At 35.4% G+C, this 22,615-nt stretch overlaps 3 protein-coding genes across 4 annotated transcripts; 2 read left to right on the top strand and 1 right to left on the bottom strand.

Moving 5' to 3' along the window:
• Positions 1 to 302: 302 nt before the first annotated feature.
• On the bottom strand, positions 303 to 6,452 carry LOC107581792 (developmentally-regulated GTP-binding protein 2-like). Its single transcript, XM_016267441.1, has 13 exons — positions 6,358 to 6,452; positions 6,010 to 6,108; positions 5,761 to 5,921; positions 4,686 to 4,775; positions 4,494 to 4,554; positions 4,311 to 4,401; positions 4,158 to 4,230; positions 3,805 to 3,895; positions 1,891 to 1,988; positions 1,621 to 1,786; positions 1,044 to 1,102; positions 677 to 730; positions 303 to 590 (listed from the first exon to the last, which is right to left on the bottom strand). The coding sequence occupies exons 2-13, from the start codon at positions 6,071 to 6,073 to the stop codon at positions 504 to 506; spliced, it is 1,095 nt and encodes a 364-aa protein (XP_016122927.1). The 5' UTR covers positions 6,074 to 6,108; positions 6,358 to 6,452; the 3' UTR covers positions 303 to 503.
• A 4,891-nt stretch (positions 6,453 to 11,343) lies between these two features.
• Positions 11,344 to 14,052, top strand: LOC107581791 (FAD-linked sulfhydryl oxidase ALR-like). Of its 2 annotated transcripts, none has more exons than XM_016267440.1 (3): positions 11,344 to 11,655; positions 12,970 to 13,200; positions 13,297 to 13,375. In XM_016267440.1, exons 1-3 carry the CDS (start codon positions 11,446 to 11,448, stop codon positions 13,321 to 13,323), a joined length of 468 nt encoding a protein of 155 aa, XP_016122926.1. In that variant the 5' UTR covers positions 11,344 to 11,445; the 3' UTR covers positions 13,324 to 13,375. The 2 variants fall into 2 exon arrangements, with proteins under 2 accessions (XP_016122926.1, XP_016122925.1); XM_016267439.1 differs by having other exon boundaries at positions 11,349 to 11,655; positions 12,970 to 13,178; positions 13,297 to 14,052.
• A 978-nt stretch (positions 14,053 to 15,030) lies between these two features.
• On the top strand, positions 15,031 to 19,407 carry LOC107581789 (synaptogyrin-3-like). The gene is made up of 4 exons (XM_016267438.1): positions 15,031 to 15,182; positions 16,501 to 16,735; positions 16,957 to 17,102; positions 18,392 to 19,407. The coding sequence occupies exons 1-4, from the start codon at positions 15,081 to 15,083 to the stop codon at positions 18,593 to 18,595; spliced, it is 687 nt and encodes a 228-aa protein (XP_016122924.1). The 5' UTR covers positions 15,031 to 15,080; the 3' UTR covers positions 18,596 to 19,407.
• Positions 19,408 to 22,615: the final 3,208 nt, after the last annotated feature.

The raw sequence follows: 22,615 nt of genomic DNA, 5'->3' as shown, positions 1-22,615 counted from the left end.
AAATTACTATATTATAATTACTGTTAGGCCCTATTTATTAATTTATCATTGATATTAGTCATAAATATATACATAATAAATAACCATATATGTCATATACAATTTGGCATTTTAAAAAGGTTTTTTTTTTAATCCTAAATTGTTTAGATAAAAATGGGAAATAGTCCTAATTTTAAAATAAACAAAAATGTTAAGTTTTGTGACATCTTTATGATGGTCATTACTTCTTTATCATTTTCTATACATTCACTGTTTCTTATGCATCTTAAACTATCTAGTTATGCTTCATCTGAACTTACAAATGACAAAAATAGTATTAATCGGAGTATTATTTATTAGAATGAATTTTGCCAGGTAGATGATTTTCATAAAGAAAATAATCACTTTTGATCACAGGTTATTCCGTGAAGCTCCATGAAACAATGCAGCTGTCAACAAAAAATGTTCGGTTATGCATGTATCAAATGTTCTGTTGATACTGTGGTGGATCTGAAGACTGGATTTTATTTCTTCACAATCTGAATGACATCCTCATGTTCCATGATGTGTGTCAGTCCTACTCTCTGAGGACTGTACTTTGTGCTTGTTCCCTGTGATCCAAAAAGACAACAGTAGAACTCAAAAGCATGGAACAAAAGCAAGAGTATATTTCACTTCAGGTGAAGAAGGATCTTACCCAGACAAGTGCGTACTTGAACTGGCTAGCTAATGTCCTGTGGATTCTGTGACACTGGAAGAAATAAGAAGCACAATCATGAATCTGATTGATACGCTAAAAATATATATGATTTAGTTAGATAGCACATAAAATAGAAATACACATGTTCAGGTATACATATATTTTTAGACAACACTTCAGCATTTACTGTGTATATAGTTTTCTAAAATGAATATATATATATATATATATATATATATATATATATATATATATATATATATCCAGAGCATGTTTTACCACAGGCTGACCACTGCATAATACATATACAAAGTACACATAAACAAAGTTGCAGGTATCACAGGACAACAAAACAGAGACATACCACATGTTCAACTGATGCTCCTCGTCTCATGATTATAGGGTCACCGAAATCTGGGCGTTCTTAACATCAATAAAAATAAAAAAAATTAAAAAAGGAATAAATAAAAACAATAATTACAACAATTCAAACATATGCAGTTTTTTATTATTATTTATTTATTTTTCCAGTTTTTAAGGCAATCTCTGAAAGGAAATTCCACAAATTAAATTATGATTTAAATTTAAAATGGATTCAAATGTGAACCTTACGCCAGACCACTTTTCAAGAGGATGAAAACTAAAATGAACTAAGATCTGTTTGACGCCAAACAGACATGGTTTATAACTAAAAGCTCTAATAAATAATTAACAAATTAAAATACTCTAATCTAAATTAAAATGCTTTTTAAAAAACAAGTAATTAATTAATCGAATGTATTGATACAAAACAAGCAGCTTTGTCATAGAGCAGAATTCTCGTAAAAATACATTAACCTATATTGTGTTGGACAACAGGAGGGCAAAAGGGTTGAGAACCACCATTTTAGGATGAAAGCACCTTAAATTACTATAAATTGAGGACCAAATAAAAAGCTTACCTCCTCTTTTCTTGGTGTATATGCAGATCAGAGCCAGGTCTTCCCATAACTGCTCAAGCAGATAATCTAGATTCAGCTTCATGCCGCAGCTGATCACTACACTGTTAGGTCTATGAGCAAGACGATCCACTTCCTCTATAGAAATCTGATCCACTTTGTTGTACACCTGTAATAAGACAGAGATTCATTATATCATTTTAAATTTGCTGACATAATTACAACTGAGAAGCTTTGCATCAGGCTGATGCTTGAATTGAAATATATACTCACATATAAGCAAGGCATGTACACTCTGTTGCCCACAATGACATCAATAAATTCGTCAGGAGTACTGTCCTCTCTGAACAAAACCTCAGCGTTGAAGATTTCTGCAGTCATGTTAAGGTTGACGTGTTGCTCATTATTAGAGAAAATGAAACCATTCAGTTCAGTTCAATTTTATTTATATAACACATTTAAAAACAACCATGGTTGACCAAAGTGCTTAATGTTCGGAAAAACACACACACAAACAAGACAAATACTGTAAAAACATCACAATGTCTCAGCTCGAAATAAAAGCCATGGAATACAGGCGTGTCTTAAGTAATGACTTAAAAATTCCAACAGTCTGAGCAGTTCTTATGTGTACAGGTAAACTATTCCACAAATTAGGTGCCACCACTTAAAAAGCTTGGTCACCTTTATTTTTAACCTGGCTTTCGGAACATCGAGGAGCACCTGATTGGACGACCTCAGCGCTTTAACAAGAGTGTGGACATGTAAAAGCTCTGATAAATAAGCAGGCACCAATCCATTTAAAATCTTAAAAACAAACAATAAAATCTTGAAATCAATCCTGATGCGGACAGGAAGCCAGTGTAGTGAAGCTAAGACAGGGGTAATGTGCTCATACTTTTTAGTTCCAGTTAGAAGCCGAGCTGCTGCATTTTGGACTAACAGTAAGCATTGAAGAGATGACTGATCCAAACCAACATATAAAGAGTTACAGTAGTCTAGTCTAGATGTTATAAAAGCATGAATTACACTTTCAAACTCCTTACGTGGCAGGTAGGGCTTGACTTTAGCCAATAGTCTCAGTTGAAAGAAACTGGCTTTTACAACAGAACTAATCTGTTTTTCAAATTTAATGCACTGTCAAAAATCACAGAGATTCTTAGTAAATGGACGAACATACAAACCTAAATTACCAAGTGCATCTACAAGCACTTAAATCCCCAGGACGACCAAACACATCAATCTCAGTCTTATTTTCATTAAGACAAAGAAAGTTCTGATCCAGCCATATTTTTAAATCTCTCAGGCAATTAAGTAATGACAGAAATTAAGCTTTGTCATTTGTTTTGACAGGCAAATAAATTTGACTTCTACATCATCCGCATAACAGTGGAAGGAGATATTGTGCTTTCTAAAAATATACCCCAAGGGCAGCATATACAAAGAAAACAACATATGGCCCAATATTGACCCTTGGGGGACGCCACAAAAAAGAGGGGCAGCAGATGAAGAAAATTCGCCAAGGTGAACAGAAAAACTTCTGTCTGTCAAATACGACTGAAACCATTTAAGGGCTATGCCCTTAATGCCGACACACTGTTCAAGCCTAGATAAAAGAATTGAGTGGTTGACCGTATCAAAGGCCACAGTCAAATCCAAAAGGACTAAAACAGCAGAGTTACCAGAGTCCAAAGTTAAAAGAAGATCATTAGAAACTCGTAAAAGAGCAGTTTCTGTACTGTGACGGCTTAAAACCAGACTGAAATTTTTCATAAATACTAAATTTATCTAGAAATGATTGAAGTTGATTAAAAACAACTCTCTCCTAAACTTTCGATAAAAAGTGGAGTTGAGATATAGGTCTAAAATTAGACAAAATTGAAGGATCCAAGTTATTCTTTTTTAGAAGCGGTTGCACAATGGCATGTTTAAAAACAGCTGGTACACACCCTAAGCTGAGAGATGTATTAACCAAAGATACAATGCTTGGCCCAACAGTGTCAAAGACATCTTTAACTAAGCGTGCAGTAACTAAGCGTGCAGTAATACTGTCAAGAGGGCAGTTTGCAGGACGTAGCTGTTTAACTATGTCAGAAAGATAGGAGAATATAACCGGCTCAAACTGCTGAAAGACAGCTGGGCAAAAAGAGAAAAGAGAAACCGTGAATAAACAATGCTAAAGGATACTGTATTCATGGAGAATGAGCTGAACAAGCTTCTCAGAGCACTGTGTGAGGGGAACCATTGAATTGTACGATAGGCCACCACCTTTTTTAGGCTGAAAAACAGATATTTCACAAGTAAGGAAAACATTTCTTTTAACAAAAAAAAAAAACGTAATCTTAAAAAAATCTGCTACAAAATGTTTTTTTGTCATTTGCATATTATCTTCAACCAAAACGGTTATTTTTGTTGACAAAAAATTTATTTTGAAGAGAGTAAAATGGACTCAAATTAATGAACGACACTTAAAATATAAGCTTAAAAGACATTTTAGTCAATAGACAAACTATGACATAAAAAAAAACTGAAACACTGACCTTAAAATAGATATTTGGTTTGGGGCAGTTGAGTCTGATGCCAACAGATTCTAGTTCTTTTTCGAGAAGTTCCCTAAAAACACAAAACAACCATCGTCAAACAAACAGAGCAATAGTGCAAACAGTGCCAACATTCTCCACTGCTCCAATCACCTCTGAACATCTCCTTTAGTCGCATCCAACATCATGATGACCACATCTGCAGTTCTGGCCACAGCAATGACCTGTCGACCTCTGCCCTTACCTTTAAAACAAACACACAGAAAAAGGACACATTTCATATGCCAAAATACACATGCAAATGTACATTACTCTTCAAAACACAAATGAACGGACCTTGTGCAGCCCCCTCAATGATCCCAGGCAAATCCAGCAGCTGTATGTTGGCACCTTTATACTAGAATTGAAGTTTTAAAAATGAAACCAATATCATGTTGGTTAATATAATAACAACATAAATAACATAAGCAGAAATAAGATGTACCCAAAAACAGAGAGAAAAAATATATATTTTGGAATAAATAATACCTGAATGACACCAGGAATGCAGGTCAAGGTGGTGAATTCATATGAAGCTGCTTCACTTTCTGTTGATGTCATTAAACTGAGAAATGTAGACTACAAAAACACCATAAATTAGAGCATGTGTTTTTCTTCAGCCATTCAGAGGTGGAATTGCTGGTGTGTTTTGGATCATTGTCCTGCTGCAGAACCCAAGTTCGCTTCAGCCTGAGGTCACGGACAGATGGCCGGACATTCTCCTTCAGGATTTTTTGATAAACAGTAGAATTCATGGTTCCATTTATCACAGCAAGTCTTCCAGGTCCTGAAGCAGCAAAACAGCCCCAGACCATCACACTACCACTACCATATCTTACTGTTGGTATGATGTTCTTTTTCTGAAATGCAGTGTTACTTTTACACCAGACGTAATGGGACACACACCTTCCAAAAAGTTCAACTTTTGTCTCGTCAGTCCACAGAGTATTTTCCCAAAAGTCTTGGGGATCATCAAGATGTTTTCTGGCAAAACTGAGACGAGCCTTTATGTTCTTTTTGCTCAGCAGCGGTTTTCGTCTTGGAACTCTGCCATGCAGTGTACATACACATATGTAGTTGTTTTTTTGGTGTTTGGCTTAGTGTTATGTTAGAATCATTATTATTCTCTTATACCTTTTGTTCTTTAATATTTTGAATTGTTTTTAGCTTTATCTTTTGTTTTTCATTTAAATGTTAAGTTTAGAAATGTTGTTGTATGCATTTGTCATTTTTATTTAATCTCTTTATTTTTAAAATGTGTATAAGTAGTATTTATAAAGTTTCCGCTTTTAGTTTTGGATCTGTTTTAATACTACAATTGATTGCTGCTGCTGTCCTCATTTGTGAGTCGCTTTGGATAAAAGCGTCTAATAAATGACTAAATAAATAAATAAAAATGTGACAATTCTTTTCCAATGTTGTTCAGTACATTGACAGGCCCAAAATAAATGAAAGACAGTTCTTGTGTGAATTCAGTTGTATATTTCAACTATTTGGATAGTTTTATTAGATTAGACTTTAGACTTTAGATAAGAGCATGTTGCGCAGATGTTGTAATTTTTACCTTGCCAACTGAGGGGAATCCAATCAGAGCCACTCTAGCATCACCAGATTTCATTACATCAAATCCTTCACCTTTGGCTCCAGCTGACTTTGAGGGCTCCAGGAGCTGGGCTCTGTACTTGGCTAGCTTGGCTTTCAGTAAACCCAGATGGTACTCAGTTGCTGCAAAACAAGTTTGGAAGTACTCAGGATTTCATTGCTTAGGAGTAAACCGATAGAAAGTAACAAAAAGGGCCCTTAAGAATCTTACCTTTATTCTTCTGCGTTCGAGAGATTTCTCTCTCTATCTCTGCTATCTTCTCCAGAATCCCCATTTTCCCTCAAGTGTGATATATTGCTTATGTGAAGCCTGTGAACATTACAGCAGTGTGAAATAATAAAGCATGTCAGTCATATTGCACAGACCATCTGCTCTCTGGCTAGTCAGTAGTAGTAGGCTAAGCTAGCAGGCACTTCTATCAAACTTATTAAACACTATTGCAGATTAAGCTGTCATTCACATATTATGCCAAACCGCTACTTTTATAAATGTAACTCTTCAGAAAGTATTAGATATTGTCATTCGTGTATTTATAGAAGTGAATGTTTTGATAATTACAGTTTTAAGCAGCACGAACTCTGCAGCATGGACTGCTGGTGACTGACAGTGCTGCAGCGAAATTGCTCCGATGTGAAACCAATTCTTTAATATTTAATTCCTATACATATATTTTAATATAGTACTTAAATTTAGTGTGAAATGCCAGTTATAATATGTTAACCCGTTGTTGACATACTGTAGATAATTGACATAAGGCCAACACATGATCTACAACAAACGTTCCTATGATGCATAACAGCGGTTGGATTTCGATTCTGAATCATTTCTACGAATCGATTCAATCGAACAGTCGTTTCAAAGAATCGTTTTAATTATTCTTTTACCTCAGCCCATAATTTACGTTGTCATTTTATCCATTGGTCGTTCTAATAAAAGCCACGTGAGGCAAATATCGCTGTTTGTGAATAATTCAGATCAGTTGTGTGAATTGCTTAAGCTAGCACGCTCATTCAGAAGATCCGGTTCAACAACGATTCATTCACATCGGAAACATACACAGGGTTGCCAAGTCCCTGGTTTTACAGCAAAATAGGGAGATCTCAAACTTGCTTCTATTAAAATATTTAACTCTATACAATTCATATGACTGACAAGGAGACTGTGTACAGAAATATATGACAAAGATCAAGGAGCAGAGTGGCATCAGAAAAAGATCTTAAAACTGTAAATAGTTAAAAATATAAATAGTTATAAATAGTTATTTTCATGTAGGCCTAGTTAAGAAATAAAAGATTACCACCCCACCAAAGAATTTTATTTACCAGCTGTTAATATTAATGTTTCATGTATGAAAACAGACTTTGTAAAATTGTTCGTTGTACGTTGTAAAATGTGTTCAATGAACACGGTAAAATATGTATTTTAGGTATGGGAGTGGCATGTTTTAAGTTTTGACATTTGAACTAGTTTGTTTTCAAGTTTTGATTGGATGAAAACAGGAAGGTTTATGGTGGCGAGAGAGGCGGTGGGGATCATGTTCATAATTCAAACAATCCAAAAAATACGAAGAATAGATCTCGAGGAAATCGAATTGGGAATGGATCAGAGACTCTAAGGCTGATGATACACAGGGCAACTTTTTGAGCAATGCTGCCAAGCAACTTCGGGCAATGTTGCCCTCAACGGGTAACCAGGTGAGACACAAGGCCCACGACCAATCTAAAGTATCCAGATTGAAATCTGTTACCCATCCTCAATGACAAAGTGCCCAAGCAACATTGCTCCAAAAAAGATGCCCGGCAAAATTGCTCAAAAAGTGAATGAAGAGCAGAAAAACAAAGCTATACAACTAAAAACAGTGGGAAAGCAGACGGTGATGAGCTTTAAGATTGTTGGACAGAAGTCATGGGTGTATGGTGTGATAAATGGATTTCCAGTAGGCGTTAGTATGGAGGAATTAAAAAATAATCTAGATGGAGGAAAGGTCATTGATGCAGTCTGTTTGCAGATGAATAGAGAAGGGAGGAGAGTGGATAGTTTGAAGGAAAATAATTGTCAGATCGGATTAAGATGGGTTTTGTCAGCTACCCGGTTAGGGAGTGTATAGCTCCTCCGTTGAGGTGTTACAATTGCTAGAGGTATGGGCATACTGCGTCAATGTGTAAATCTAAAACAAGGTGTGTGTCACGTTTATAAAAGAAAGAATGCCTTGTAGAGTTTTGGAGAAAGGGGTAACTATCGAGTATGTAGTTGTAGAAGTATGGTTTGGAATGAAGAATTTTGTCATACCGGTAATTAACTTTTATAATCCATGTAAAAGACTGACACAGAACAGTATGGAAGAAATAAAATGATTAAGTGGAGAAAGAGTCATATGGTGCGGTGATATTAATGCCCATAATACTTTATGGGGTGGATTATCAACAGAAACAAATGGTCTAATCATTGAAGAGGTGATAGAAAAGAAAAACTTGGTTTGCATAAATGTTGGAAGTTACACTCGTTTAGATGTCAAATGTAAATATAGGTAGGGAATCAGCAATAGACCTAACAATTGTTTCAAATACGTTGGGTGGAATTATAAATTGGGAGGTTTTAAAGAATTTTACAATTGGGATTGATCATTTTCCTATAAGTAGTTCATAGCAATTCATAATGGTGCAAGTGAATTCTTTCCAAAAAGTACAGGAAAGAGAGTGGGAAAATTAGTTCTATGGTGGAATGAGAAGTGTACAATAGCAGTTAGAAGGAAAAGGAAGGCATTCAAAATGCTGAAGAGAACTCACAACTGCCAAACATGATAATATACAAGAAAACTCAGGCAGAAACTAGGAAAATAATAAGGGAAGTGAAGAAAGAGTATTGGAGACTATTTTGTGAAGAAATTGGGAAAAGTACTCCAGTTGAGGAAGTGTGGAGTATGATTAAAAAGATGAGTGGAATTAGGAGAGAACTACAAATAGCCCATTAGATGTTCCGTTCTCATTTCCAGAACTAAAGCGAGCATTAAAAAACACTAAGGCTTCAACTCCTGGACAAGACGGAATTAGCTATGTTATGTTATGTTAAAAAAGTTAAGTGATGAATCATTGAGAATAATTCAGGAATTTTATAACAGGGTATGGGAGGAAGGGGTTTTACCCCAGGGTTGGAAAGAGGAGTTAATTATCCCTATAAAGAAACCAAGGTAAAGATCCAAGTAATCCTCTAAACTACAGGTCAATAGCTTTAACTTCACAATTATGTAAATTAATGGAAAAAATGAGACTGATTGATGTATAATATGGAGAAAAATATTTTTTTTCTCTCCATATCAAAGTGGTTTTAGATGTGGAAGAGGAACAATGGATTCAATTATTAATTTAGAATCAGATATTAGGAAAGCTTTGATCAATAAAGAAACAATAGTAGCAGTTTTCTTTGATGTTGAGAAAGCTTATGATATGTTATGGAAAGAGGGTTTGTTAATTAAATTAGATCAAATTGGAATAGGTGGAAGAATATATAACTGGATTAAAGAATTTTTAATTGAAAGAAATATGGAAGTAAAGGTTGGGGATTATATTTCAAGGAAGGGAATTATTGAGAATGGTACTCCACAAGGAAGTGTCATAAATCCTTTGTTATTTATAATTATGATTAATAATGTATTTGCAATAATAGAGGGAAATATTAATACATCTTTGTTTTTTGCAGATGCCGGAGTTTTGTGGCTTAGAGGTAGGAATGTCGAGTACATTGTTAATAAAATGCAATCAGCTTTAATGAATGTTGAGAAATGGCCTTATAAATGGGGTTTTACATTTTCTGTAGATAAAACCAAATATATTTTCTTTACAAATAAGAGGAGAAGTATAGATTTAAAGCTGAAATTATATAATAAAGAGTTAGAACAAGTTAAAGGGATAAGATTTTTATGTATGTGGTTTGATGCAAAAGTTACATGGAATACACATATAAATAAGATGGAGGAAAAATGTAAAAAGATTTTGAATGTAATAAGGTGTATTTCAGGACGTGAGTGGGGAGCCAACAGACTGGCATTAAAAAACATTTATTCAACAATGATTAGAGCAATACTATACTATGGATGTATGGTATATGGATCAGCAGCTAAGTCACAGTTAGGAAAATTAGAAAGAATTCAATCACAAGCTTTGAAAATTTGTTGTGGAGCTTATCCTTCCTCCCCAGTTCCAGCGTTACAGGTGGAGATGGGGGAAATGCCAGTTCACTTAAGACGGAAACCACTGTTATTGACATATGGGAAAGCTTAAAAGACCAAAAGGATAATCACCCAGTAAAAGGACTACTTGAAGCATGTTGGGAGCATGGGAAAAGTAAAGTTAGTTTTGGTTGGATCATTGCGGATTTAGTGCAGGAGATGGAACTAAATGAGCACAGAGTTATTCCAACAGTAATTTTACCAACGACAACTTTATGGATTTTACCACAACCACAAATTGACTTATTCTTATTGGCAACAAGACAAGATAAAGGACAGGAGTTACTAGAGGCAGAATTGACAAAAGAATATTGGAACTAATTATGAACAGTTTGTACAAGTTTTTACAGATGCATCTAAGGATCCACAGAATGGTCAGGTGGGAGTAGCGTGCATCATCCCAAGGTTGAAAGTGTCTAAAGAATATCAAATCATGTATCAGTGTTTACAGGAGAGTTGCTAGCAATTTGGATAGCAATGAATAAAATATATGAAATGGGGATAAACAAAACACTCATTCAAGTTCAGCCTTATTATGCTTGGATGCTCAACAGTCTGAAACTAGACAAGATATTGTCTTGGAGATCCTTCAGTTGTTATATGTTGCAGCAGACAAATAAGATAGTTCAGTTCTTGTGGGTTCCGGCACATACAGGAGTGGCAGGGAGTCAGGAAGCGGACCAATTAGCAAAACAAGTAACGGCAAAGGAAAATATAGATATGCAATGTCAGTACATTAAAGCTGAACTTAAGTCAATAATTAAAAAGGTGATAAATAAAAATGGGCAAATTTATTGGGATAATGAGCAAAAGGGCAGGCATCTATATTCAATACAACCAATGGTAGGTAGAAGAAGGAATTCAAGAGGGAGAAGAAAGGATGTGTTCTTTCAAGACATACAGGACTTATTTCAACATTGCAAATAATAGGAAAACATCCAACAGGAATGTGTGACTGGTGCAGAGTCAGAGAAACATGTACTTATTTAGTGTAATAGATATACGGAGAAAAGAAGTAAACTAATCGATGGCCTCCAGAAGAACGGTGAGCAGAGATTTTGATTTAAAAGAGATTTTGAATCCAGGAGGCGATAGTCTGTTAATAAAATTTCTAAAAAGAACTCAGTTCATTCATAGAATATAAATAATAATAATAATTATTATTATTATTGCTATTCCTCTTCTCTGGGCTGGGAGGGACTTGGGCTGTAGATGGAGGAGCTGCAGCAACTGGGGAAAGGGGATTTAAGTCTCTGATCCATTACCTTAGTAGATGGCGGTAATGCTCAATTTGTGACTGCGATCCGCCAATAAAAACGAGTAAGAAGAAGTTTGTTTTCAAGCGTATTTTGATAATGCAGATTTTTTTAGCGGAGATCTGGCAACCCTGGTAGTACATAACACAACGTGCGATTTTAAACATGGCAGCTCCTGCCGGGTCGCCGTCTTCGACGCATAACACCGCGGGTATGGAGGGCTTCCCGTTCCCCGTGGCTGGCAGACCGCCCGAGGAAAGCACGAGTAAGGATCAGACCACTACCGGAGAACCGAAAAAGAAACCGTGCCGAGCGTGTATGGATTTTAAATCATGGATGAAGTTGCAGAAACAGACGTCCTCCGCTTCAGTGCAGGTGAACAGACTATGACCTGACAGTCAAACTATAATTTTAAATTTACGACATCCCAGAGTCAGGAGAAGTCAAATATCTATGATAATAACACAATTAGACTGCATGAAATAAACACATCGTTGCTGAACTTGTTTTGAAAAGTGTATCTGCAAAGGTTTGGATTTTTGACATTTCAAAATGTCATTTAAAGGGGTCATATGATGCGATTTAATTTTTCCTTTCTCTTTAGAGTGTTATAAGCTCTTGGTGCATAAAGAAGATCTGTAAAGTTGCAAAGACTAAAGTCTCAAATCCAAAGAGATACTCTTTATAAAAGTTAAGAGTCAGCCACACCTACCTAAAACGGCTCGTTCTAACACGCCCCCACATACCTACGTCACTATGTGGGAAGATTTGCATAACGCCGCCCAAATGTTCACGCAAAGAAAGAAGGTGTAACGCTTTTCAGACCGATGAGCTTTGTAAAAATCGACGCATTTCAGAAAGGCGGGGCATAGAGGAGAAACAATAATGTACAGTATGTGGAAAATAATGTGTTTTTTGAACCTTAAACCACATAAACACATTTCATTACACCAACTACACAAAATAATGTTATTTTTAGCAACATATATATATATATATATATATACAGGTGCATTTCAATGAATTAGAATGTCGTGGAAAATGTATTTATTTCAATAATTCAACTCAAATTGTGAAATAATGGTTACTATAATAAAATGTCATAGTTTGTTACAGTGGTTCTCATCCAGGGCCCACAGCATACTTCCAAGGGGGCCTCAGGGTGAATTTAAATTAATTAACTTAATACATTATTAATACATTATCAATAATATTATTTTTATTATTAATAATTATAGTAAGTGTATAATGTAATAAAATATAAATAGAATAATAAAATAACTAAGCTTTTATATAAATTCAAATGCTAAACAAATACAAAATCAAGATGAAAACTGAAAACATATTTATTGTTTTCATTTAGGGATGTACACACATCACAAAATCAATTGTGGTTAATTAATATCAATCAGTACTCCTAATTTCTGTTAAGAAGAATAGTTTGAAATAGTTTGCAAAATATTATGTTTAAAACAGAGATGCCAATCATGGTTATGGTTACTTTTCAAGAGCTATAGCTCAGCTGCCAGAGCATTGCATCCACCCAGAGTCATAGGTTTGATTCTTAGAAAACACATAGTCTGATTTAAATGTATACCTTATGTATAAATATAAATGTGTAAATGTAAATGGCTCTTACACAATAATGTTGTGCTTTGACAGTAAACAGTCATGTGATATTTTGAACAGGAGAGCAGGGCGGTGGAGGAGGCTAAGCCTGTTGAATGCCCTCTGGACAGAGAGGAACTGGGCAGGAGCTCATGGTCTATTCTTCACACTATGACTGCATATTATCCAGACGCACCGACCACAGAACAACAGGGGGAGATGACACAGTTCATCAATCTCTTCTCAAAGGTTTTCCCATGTGATGAATGTGCAGAGGACCTGAGATCAAGGTTGTCATCATTTATTGTTGAGGTTTTTATCTTTGTCCTTTAGCATTTCAGCAGAAGCATTGCAGTGTTAATCTTTGTGTTTGGTTGCATATGTTTCAATGATCTTGTCTCTTATCAGATTGAAAACGAATCAACCAGATGCTAGCAGTCGGCACAACCTCTCACAGTGGATGTGTCGCCTCCATAATGACATCAACATCCGATTAGGCAAGCCAGAGTTTGACTGCAGCAAGGTGGATGAGCGGTGGCGAGATGGCTGGAAAGATGGATCTTGTGACTGAAAACCTCCAACACAATCATGAACATGAGCAATATGCAGCCACAAACACTGATTCTCTGGACCTGTCCTTTTCGTTACAAGTACCATTCAGGAGTCATGCATAAACATGATACATGTTGACTTTGCACTAATTGATAAGAGTGATTTATTCATATATATAGTTTTCTGTATTGTGCTTTTAATCAAGAGCATTGCTGTCTACAAGTGTATGGCATTATGTCCCATATTATTTTGTAATTATTGAGCTCTCTGTGGATGTGAACAGCCCAGAGGCAACTGGATGAGCTTTGTAAAAATCTGTGCGACAGCTGGAAACACAAATACTTTGTTTAGAGCAGTGGTTCTCAGTATTTTTAACTTCAAGATCCCTCATTGTAAAACAATAACTGAATATTCCCCAAGATATTTCTGCTAGAATGAGATGGCTGCTCATTTAGAAATATTTTATTGACAGAAACGTGGAGTGGCAATTAAAGGAATAGTTTAAGAATGAAAAGATTGCTGAAAATTCATTTACCATCATGCTATCCAAAATGTACATGAGTTTGTTTCTTCATTAGAAAAGATTTAGAGAAATTCATATATTTATATCAGTTGCTCACCAGTAGATCCTCTGCAGTGAATGGGTGCCGTCAGAATGAGAGTCCAAACAGCTGATAAAAACACCACAGTAATCCACACCACTCCAGACTTTCAATTAATGTCTTGTGTACTAAAAAGAGGTGTGTTTATAATAATAAACAAATTCATCAAGACATTCATGTCAAACCGGGAAAAAATAGTCCTCTATCTACCTTTTCCAGTGGAAAGTAATGTTGTTTGTGTTATTTTAAATACTTTTAAGCCATCTTGTGGTCTCCGTGAAAGTGTGCTATGTGGTTTCCTAGTTGAATACCAATGGTTTAGAGGTCTTAATAAATTACTCAAATTCAAAAAGGGTAAGAATAATACATTTTTGGTCATATTCAGTTGCATCTAGATAAGCTTCTTAGGCAAGACATTTGCATGTTCATTTGTCTTGCAAGGATAGGCTACAGTATTATGTCCCGAATGCTATAGCTTAGTTTTCTCACATTGCTTCCCTTATCATGAAAAATAAATGTTTATCTATGCATTATCATTTGTGTTAAGACTATAATGAGAATGATAAAGCCAGACTGCATGATTGTTTAGGAATTACACTCATTCATGTGAAGTATGTTGTGATAGTCAAAACAATGTCGTTCCAAACCTGAATGACACTGTTTGTTGTTTGGACCCTAATGTTCTTCACAAAGAAAGTCATAGATTTTGGTTAACTGTCATTTTTATATGAGAATGGTTTGGTTATGGAACTGTTCTCTTCAAATAGTACCCTTTCCTTGACAAAATATTCTGCATGCTCCCCCAAAATGTTCCATTTGTTGGCGAAGTTGAAGTCCTGCTCTATGAAGTTAGCGGTCTCCCAGCTGAGGACGAGATGTCGTCGGTAGATGTTGTTGTTGTTGAGACTTTGTAATGCACAGAATCACAGAGAGAGCGCGCACGCCTCTGACAGGCAGTGCTGGGTGTGTGTGTGTGTGTGTGTGTGTGTGCGCCTACCTCGACCCACAGCCCAGAGCCTGAATAACAGTAGGAGGAAAATGGACGGAGTGGGTGCATTTGGTGCTGGGAGAGCCGGTGCTGCGTTCGACCCTATTGCCTTTATCCAACAGCCGCAGACCATCCTTAGAATATTATCATGGGTAAGACATTTATTTACCTACAAATAATCATATCTGCCCTAGAAGAGACTAATGTGGTCTGTGAGAATAACCCAGAACGTATCATAATCATAACATTTTCCTCACGTGCTCAGTTAATAATTAAATGAGGTCGCTGACGCTCGTATAGATGTGCGTTTATTTGTAAAATCGAAGATTATTTTCGTTTATATTGAAAATGTTGACGTATTGATGTCATGAAGCCTATGTGCCTCTGGTGACGAGGTTACTCATGTGATTCCTTTTAGCATGAAAACATAAAAGCATAAAAACATACATGCTTGAATCTTTTTGTTGTTTGGTTTATTATGGCAGGATGAATTCGTTTACCATTATAGCCTATTACTATGTATTATTTTTTATCCATAGGTCTATCACTAGGCTTGACTTCAAAACAAGAAATAATGTTTAAGATATGAGGCTATTTCCCTATATTAAAGCAAAACGAGTTCATCTAATGTCATGGATGAACGTTTCTCTATTATGCAATAAGGTTTTTCAGTAAGAACATCATTATAGTGTGTCTCAAAGCATAGTCAGCTGCCTCATTTTGAGCAGCGCATGTGTTTGAGCATCATTCTGTATGTTGCTCAGAAATGCTGTCTACTGAGGCAGCTCACTAGGTTTTGAGCCGCAGCCACTGCTGCTATATGACCGGCGCCTCGATTCTGATTGGTTGATGCATTACTTACTATACGCGCATGTACTGTTACTTCCATTTGATGTTATTTGCGACAGACAAACACATCAGGTGGAGCATAGCTTTGTGCAATACAATTCTCTTTCAGTCAAAGGCTTTTGTTTCTTGTAAAATAGGCATCAAAATCTTCTCAAAAATAAAATACAAACATATTTATACTTTAAATTAGTAGGCCTAATGTAAAAGTACCAGTACATTAAAAGTACATATTAGTACCTTTTGAAAAGGTACAGCCCCAATGACAGCTTTTTTTCTGTGAGTGTACTGTACAGAACAACATTTGGAAAATGTTGATTTAGAAGAGTTGTTGTCTATTTAGAATACATTATGTTTATTGAATAGCATTGTTGTGGTCATACAGCGGATCTTACGTCTGTGTAAGTTCATATTTCTCTTTCATTTTGTAATCGAAATATTAATTTATTACAGTCAACACCAAAAAATAGATACATAGATTTTACTAGATAGATGCTTCGGTCACTTCATGTCAACTGCCTGAACATAGAATAATAGTAATTATTGTAATGGTATTTAATTATTTAACAGTGTTAGCATGAAAAAAAGAACATCAATAAAACTGGTGTATCTTTTCCCTTGCAGATCTTCTCAATGGTAGTGTTCGGATCCATAATAAATGAAGGCTACGTCAACCATGGCAGTGAGAGGCTCTATTGCGTTTTCAACAAGAACAACAATGCCTGCAACTACGGAACCACCATTGGGCTCATAGCATTTCTAGCATGCATTTTCTTCATTATCCTTGACATGAAGTTCCAACAAATCAGCAGTATTAAAGACAGGAAGAAGGCAGTGATGCTGGACATTGGATTTTCAGGTAAACAATAAGAGCATGCCAAAACAGACTGAGACTCTCTCTGTGACGGCTATTTTTAAGCTGTGAGTTGTTCAAGGGGTCTGGCAATGATTCAGTACTGTATTGCCTTACAATGTTTTTTGTATTTATTTATGTAAACAACATGGGGGCAGTATAATAAACTTTATTGAAATTATTGCTATAATATATTCTTATTGTTGTGTTTTGTGCATGCGTGATAGGTTTCTGGGCGTTTTTGTGGTTTGTTTGTTTCTGCTTCTTGGCCAACCAATGGCAGCGCACCACTCCAGATGAGCTGCCCTTAAATCAGGGAGCGGATGCTGCCAGAGCTGCCATTACCTTCTCCTTCTTCTCCATCTTCACCTGGGTAAATGAGGATAACTATCTGTACACGGAAATGAAAACACTTTTTATTGACATTTTTATTTTATTCCTTTTCAAATCTAAAGCTGAAATGGCAGGATATGCAGAACACAGTCCATTTCAGTTGTTATATCATGAACTATCTCATTGACATTAGCTTGCTCTACATACTGGTTTCAGCCCTCAGGGGATGTGGGAACATATAATAGAATTACTTCCTTCTCCCTTGCTGTCGTGAAAGAGGATGAGAATAGTGTTCGGTGGCATGTCCTGATGTGAACGAAACTGATGCTATTTCTTACAGTTACTGAACAAGAGTGAAATGTATGACTTGTCTTGATCTTTAGCAATTGTTACATCAATGATTCATGTTTAGAAATACACACAAGCACTACCATTTAGAATTATTTATTAATTTATAATGTCTTTGTGTAAACCGTGATACACTACCATTTAAAGGTTTGGGGTAAGATTAAAAAAAAATGGATTTGTATATTTTTACATTTATTCGGCAAGGACCTATTAAATGACAGTAATGTGACAGTAAAGACATTTATGATGTTACAAAAGATTTCTATTTCAAATAAATGCTGTTCTTTTGAGCTTTCTGTTCATCAAAGAATCCTAAAAAAATATTTCCACAAAAATATTAAGCAGCACAGCTGTTTTTAACACTTATAATAATAATAATAATAATAGTAATAAATGTTTCTTAAGCAGCAAATCAGCATATGAGAATGATTTCTGAAGGATCATGTGACACTGAGGACTGGAGTAATGATGCTGATAATTCAGCTTTTCATCACAGGAATAAATTACATTTGAATATTAAAACAGAAAACAGGTATTTTAAGTTGAAAAGCCTATTTTAAGTCTACTAATAGAACAGCGTTTATTTGAAATAAAAATATTTTGCAACATTATAAAAGTCTTTACTGTCACATTTGATCAATTTTATTCTTGAGTTATTTTTAAATATCTTACAAACCGCAAAAATTGTAATGATACTTAACTCATATTTTCTTCAGAAAGTCCTTCAAATTATATAATTTTTTGAAAGTTTTGTGATAATGTTTCAGCATGTTGCTAAGGATACAAATTTAGCCATATGACAGAACTAAATGCCAAGAAATAGAATTATCTGGAACCAATAAGACTGCAGTACCTTCAGGTTTAAAAAAAAAAAACGTTCGGTTTCTTCAGTACAAGTGGTCAGAGTTGAGCGTAGTTATTTTTAATGAGAGTTCGATACTAATGCGTGTGACTGTCATTTGCTTCCTCTCTGTATTTCAGGCTGGTTTGACAGTGAGAGCGGTGCAGAAGTACATGCTAGGGACCGACATGAGCCTCTTCACCACAGAGCACATGGATGGAAAGCCACCTGTCCAGCCCTCCCCCACCGGCACGAGCACCGAGCCCAACGACACATACCAGAGCCCACCCTTCACCGAAAACCTGGACTCCAACGCCCCAACCTACCAGGTGCCAATTTACTGAAACGGTGCCTCTAGCAAAAGTCCACATGCGATGCCATTGGTGTGTCAGAGTCAGTGTTGATGGCTGGCACTGGTCTTCAAACTGAAGTGGTGTGACAATGTTCATAGGTAGCACCGTTCTGTGAACTTCTGTACAAGAATATGTTGATTGTGATTTCACTTTCGTTCGGAATATTACGTGTTAATTTATCAGCTGGAATGAAACCGTTTGAGGGTTATCAGTGTTGTTTAAAAATGAAAAAGGTTATGTTGCATGTGTTATATTTAGAGAGCTATGAAGTGCCATGCATCACAAACAATACCTTATATATTCAGTTTTCCAATAATATCTGAAACATGGAATCACCTAAACATTTTTGACACATTTAAATGTTCTCCAACTAAAAGCTTACGAGAGGTGGTCTTCCTAAAAGAGGGTAAGAGTTTGGCTGTAGATTTAAGGGTGTCTTATGTATCAAAAGTGTGTAGAAAAGATGTCGATTCAGTGTTTGATTTAGTGAAGCCACTAAACGTGTTACGACATAAAGTCAGATTTTTGTAGCTTACAATGCGTGAATACTTCTGACCGTATCAGAATATAAAAATTAAATGAATCCCACTAAAAAGATTTCAAACAAATGTTATTTTATCAGAGCCACAATCAGTAGGCATTTTAAAATTGAGGTTATGCAAACATATAAACTGGCATTTAAAATAAATGCTTTATGAATACATTTACAAACTCGGACAATGACACCACTTGGTATGTTTTCAACATTAGAAATTGCTAGTAAGAAAGTCAAATGTGTCATTTTTATCAGCATGGAGACATTAAATTGATCAAAAGTGACAGTAAAGACATTGGTAATGTTACAAAAGATTTCTATTTCAAATCAGTGCTGTTCTTTTGAACTTTCTATTCATCAAAAGAATTCTGAAAAAATATTAAGCAGCACAACTGCTTTCAACATTGATATTAATAAGAAATGTTTCTTGAGCAGCAAATCAGTATATTAGAATTTCGTGACACTGACGACTGGAGTAATGATGCTGAAAATTCAGCTTTGCATCACAGGAATTAATACAATTTTAAATTACATTAAAATAGAAAGAAGTTATTTTAAATCCTAATAATATTTCATAATATTACTGTTTTTAGTGTATTTTTGATCAAATAAATGCAGCCTTGGAGAGCAGAAGAGACTTAAAAAACCTTACCAACCTCACGCTTTTGAAAGGCAGTGCATATACCAGTGGTTTGCAAAGTAATTTGTTTGGGACACCCTTCAGATATTCATCAGTTGGCTGTTTAAAAAAAAGCTGTTTGGTGGCCATCATCAGTGCTTTGCCTGATATGTGGTAGATTTTGGTAATGTTTCTGTGTTCAGAGATAGGACAACATACACAAATGATAGTGATTGTACTTCAATACATGTAAACGGAGTAGGTTTGTGAAAGTGGTCAGGGTCTTGTGTTTCCTGTACTTAACTCTGCACTCCTGTTAAAATGCTTCATGGACCAATATTGTGGGCGTTTTGGAGTGATTCACTGAGGTATGTTTTGCTGGATCAAAATTTGCACCTCTAAAAAAAAAAAGTATTATAGATGATGAAGAGATGTGAAAATAAAAGCCTTATTTAGTTTTTGTATTTGTACCTCATTGAAGGACAAAGTGCAAAATTTGCATCAGTAAAAATGCCTTGACCTTGTCCAGGACTCTTTTTAAATACATATTACATACTGTATCTGCAGGCAATATATCCCATCTTGTGATTGAAAGATGTACTCAAAAGATTTGTCGTTGTCAGAATGTCTTCAGACTGCAGTTGCCAGACATTATGAAAATAAAGACATGTTTAAATAAAGACCTGTAATGTGCTCTTTTAATTACTCTCACACACCATTAAGAGATCATTCTGTTCTGAAAGCCAGACCCTGTAATATTTAGAACTTTTTTTTACTAATTTACTTAAACTCCATCCAACCAAGATAGAGTTTGTTTCTTCATCAGAACAGATTTGGAGAAATTTAGCATAATATCACTTGCTCACCAATGGATCCTCTGCAGTGAATGGGTGCCGTCAGAATGAGGGTCCAAACAGCTGATAAAAACATCACAATAATCCACAAGTAATTCACACGACTCCAGTCCATCAATTAATGACTTGTGAATCGAAAAGCTACATGTTTAAAGATGTTTTTAACTTCAAACTGTTGCTTTCAGCTAAAATACAAGTCCTCTATCCATTATACTGTATTTCTTTCCCCAATGAAAAAGTCCTCTCAATCTGAATCAGGAAAGAAATATGCACAGGTCAAGCCTGCTTTACATGCACAAACAGTCCAAAACAGCGATTAATATGAGAGGACGAAGATAGACTAAACAGAGATAGACTTTTCCACAGGAAGAAAAGTTATTCTGGATTATGTACTCAGTTTGGCCAGAAACAATGGTTCAAAGTTAAAAGACCTTAATGATGGATCTGCTTATTAAAAACAGTTTTTCACTTCACAAGACATTATCTGATGGACTGGAGTCGTGTGAATTACTTGTTTTTATCAGCTGTTTGGACTCTCATTCTGACGGCACCCATTCACTGCAGAGGATCCATTTGTGAGCAAGTGATGCAATGCTAAATTACTCCAAAACTGTTTTGATGAAGAAACAAACTCATCCACATCTTGGATGGCCTGCGGGTAAAGTACATTTTTATTTTTGGGAGCATATTTCCAGCATATTTTTATTTTTGGGAGACCTATTCCTTTAATTGCTTCATATAGTTAATTGTACAGATATAGCCCAATGTTTAAGTTTTAACATTTTTAGAAAGAAAACTTGAGCTTGTAAAAGGTAATATACTTTAAGATCCAATCTAACAACCAAAATCAAAACATGTGTCAAATAAGACACATCTCACTCACCCTCATGTTGTTCAAACCTGTATGAATTTTTCTCCTGTGGAACAAAAGGGCAGAAAGTCTCCTTCACTTTTACTGAATGGAAAAATGAAAGTGAATGTTTAATAACGTCCTCAGTCCCTAACAGCCTAATATCTCCTTTTGCATCCCATGTAATAAAAGGTTTCTTAAAATGACAGAATCGTCATTTTTGTGTGAACGTTTCCTCAAAATATCTCCGTAGTTAACATTTTCAAGTATGTTGCACAAAACAAACAGATGAAATACACAAACTGGAGCTTGAATAATCTAAAGTTTGATCATGTTTGACCAGCATTTATTCTGCAGATAAGTCCTGAAACAATCGCAAACTGTTGTTGACCACAAGGCCGTGGCACGAATAGCAGTTCCTGAAAGAGAGATGAGAAAAGGTGGCCGTACTGAAGTCTGAACAGTCAACTCTGAAAGTGTGAAGAAATATTTAAGAGGCACAAGCACAATGGTATTTAATAAAAATCTAGCCAAAAAAAATTCAAGATTTATCCATCTGTACCAATTTGGTATTTTATACAAAACACACCGTAGTCTGATCCCATCTTGACAACCTTTCAAAATGTCCCTCTGGTTTTTCCTGTATATTTTAAGGCAGGTGAAATTTCCTCACACTGATTTAATTGTGTAAAGACGATCACATGTGGCCTAAAGTGTGTCGAGCCGTGCATTTCGTTCCCTGGCTTGATTGTTTAATTGCAAATTATTTACACAAACAATCATTCAAAACATCATTACTCCAGTCTTCAGTGTCACGTGATTCTTCAGAAATCATTCTAATATGCTGATATTTCTGATTATCATCTTGTAATATCTTGCATTATTCTTATTATTATTTAATGGAAGTGTAAGGTAAAATAAATGTACATCTAACAGTAAGTTCCTAAACCTCATAAGTTCCTCATAAGATGAACTGTAACTGATACACTGATATGACACTTCAGAACTGCAAAAAATCTAAACACAGAAAAAGCTCAGAAAAGTGAATTTTGGCCCGTGGACAAAAAAACAAAAAAAAAACAAAAACTAAATTAACACCAATTGTGTGTTTAACAAAAAAAAAAAAAAAAAAAAAATTTTAATCTTTATATTT

This window comes from Sinocyclocheilus grahami, unplaced genomic scaffold (assembly GCF_001515645.1).
Source record: "Sinocyclocheilus grahami isolate Dianchi unplaced genomic scaffold, SAMN03320097.WGS_v1.1 scaffold37.1, whole genome shotgun sequence".
NCBI classification, from domain to species: Eukaryota; Metazoa; Chordata; class Actinopteri; order Cypriniformes; family Cyprinidae; genus Sinocyclocheilus; species Sinocyclocheilus grahami.
This window is presented reverse-complemented; position numbering and strand designations above follow the sequence as displayed.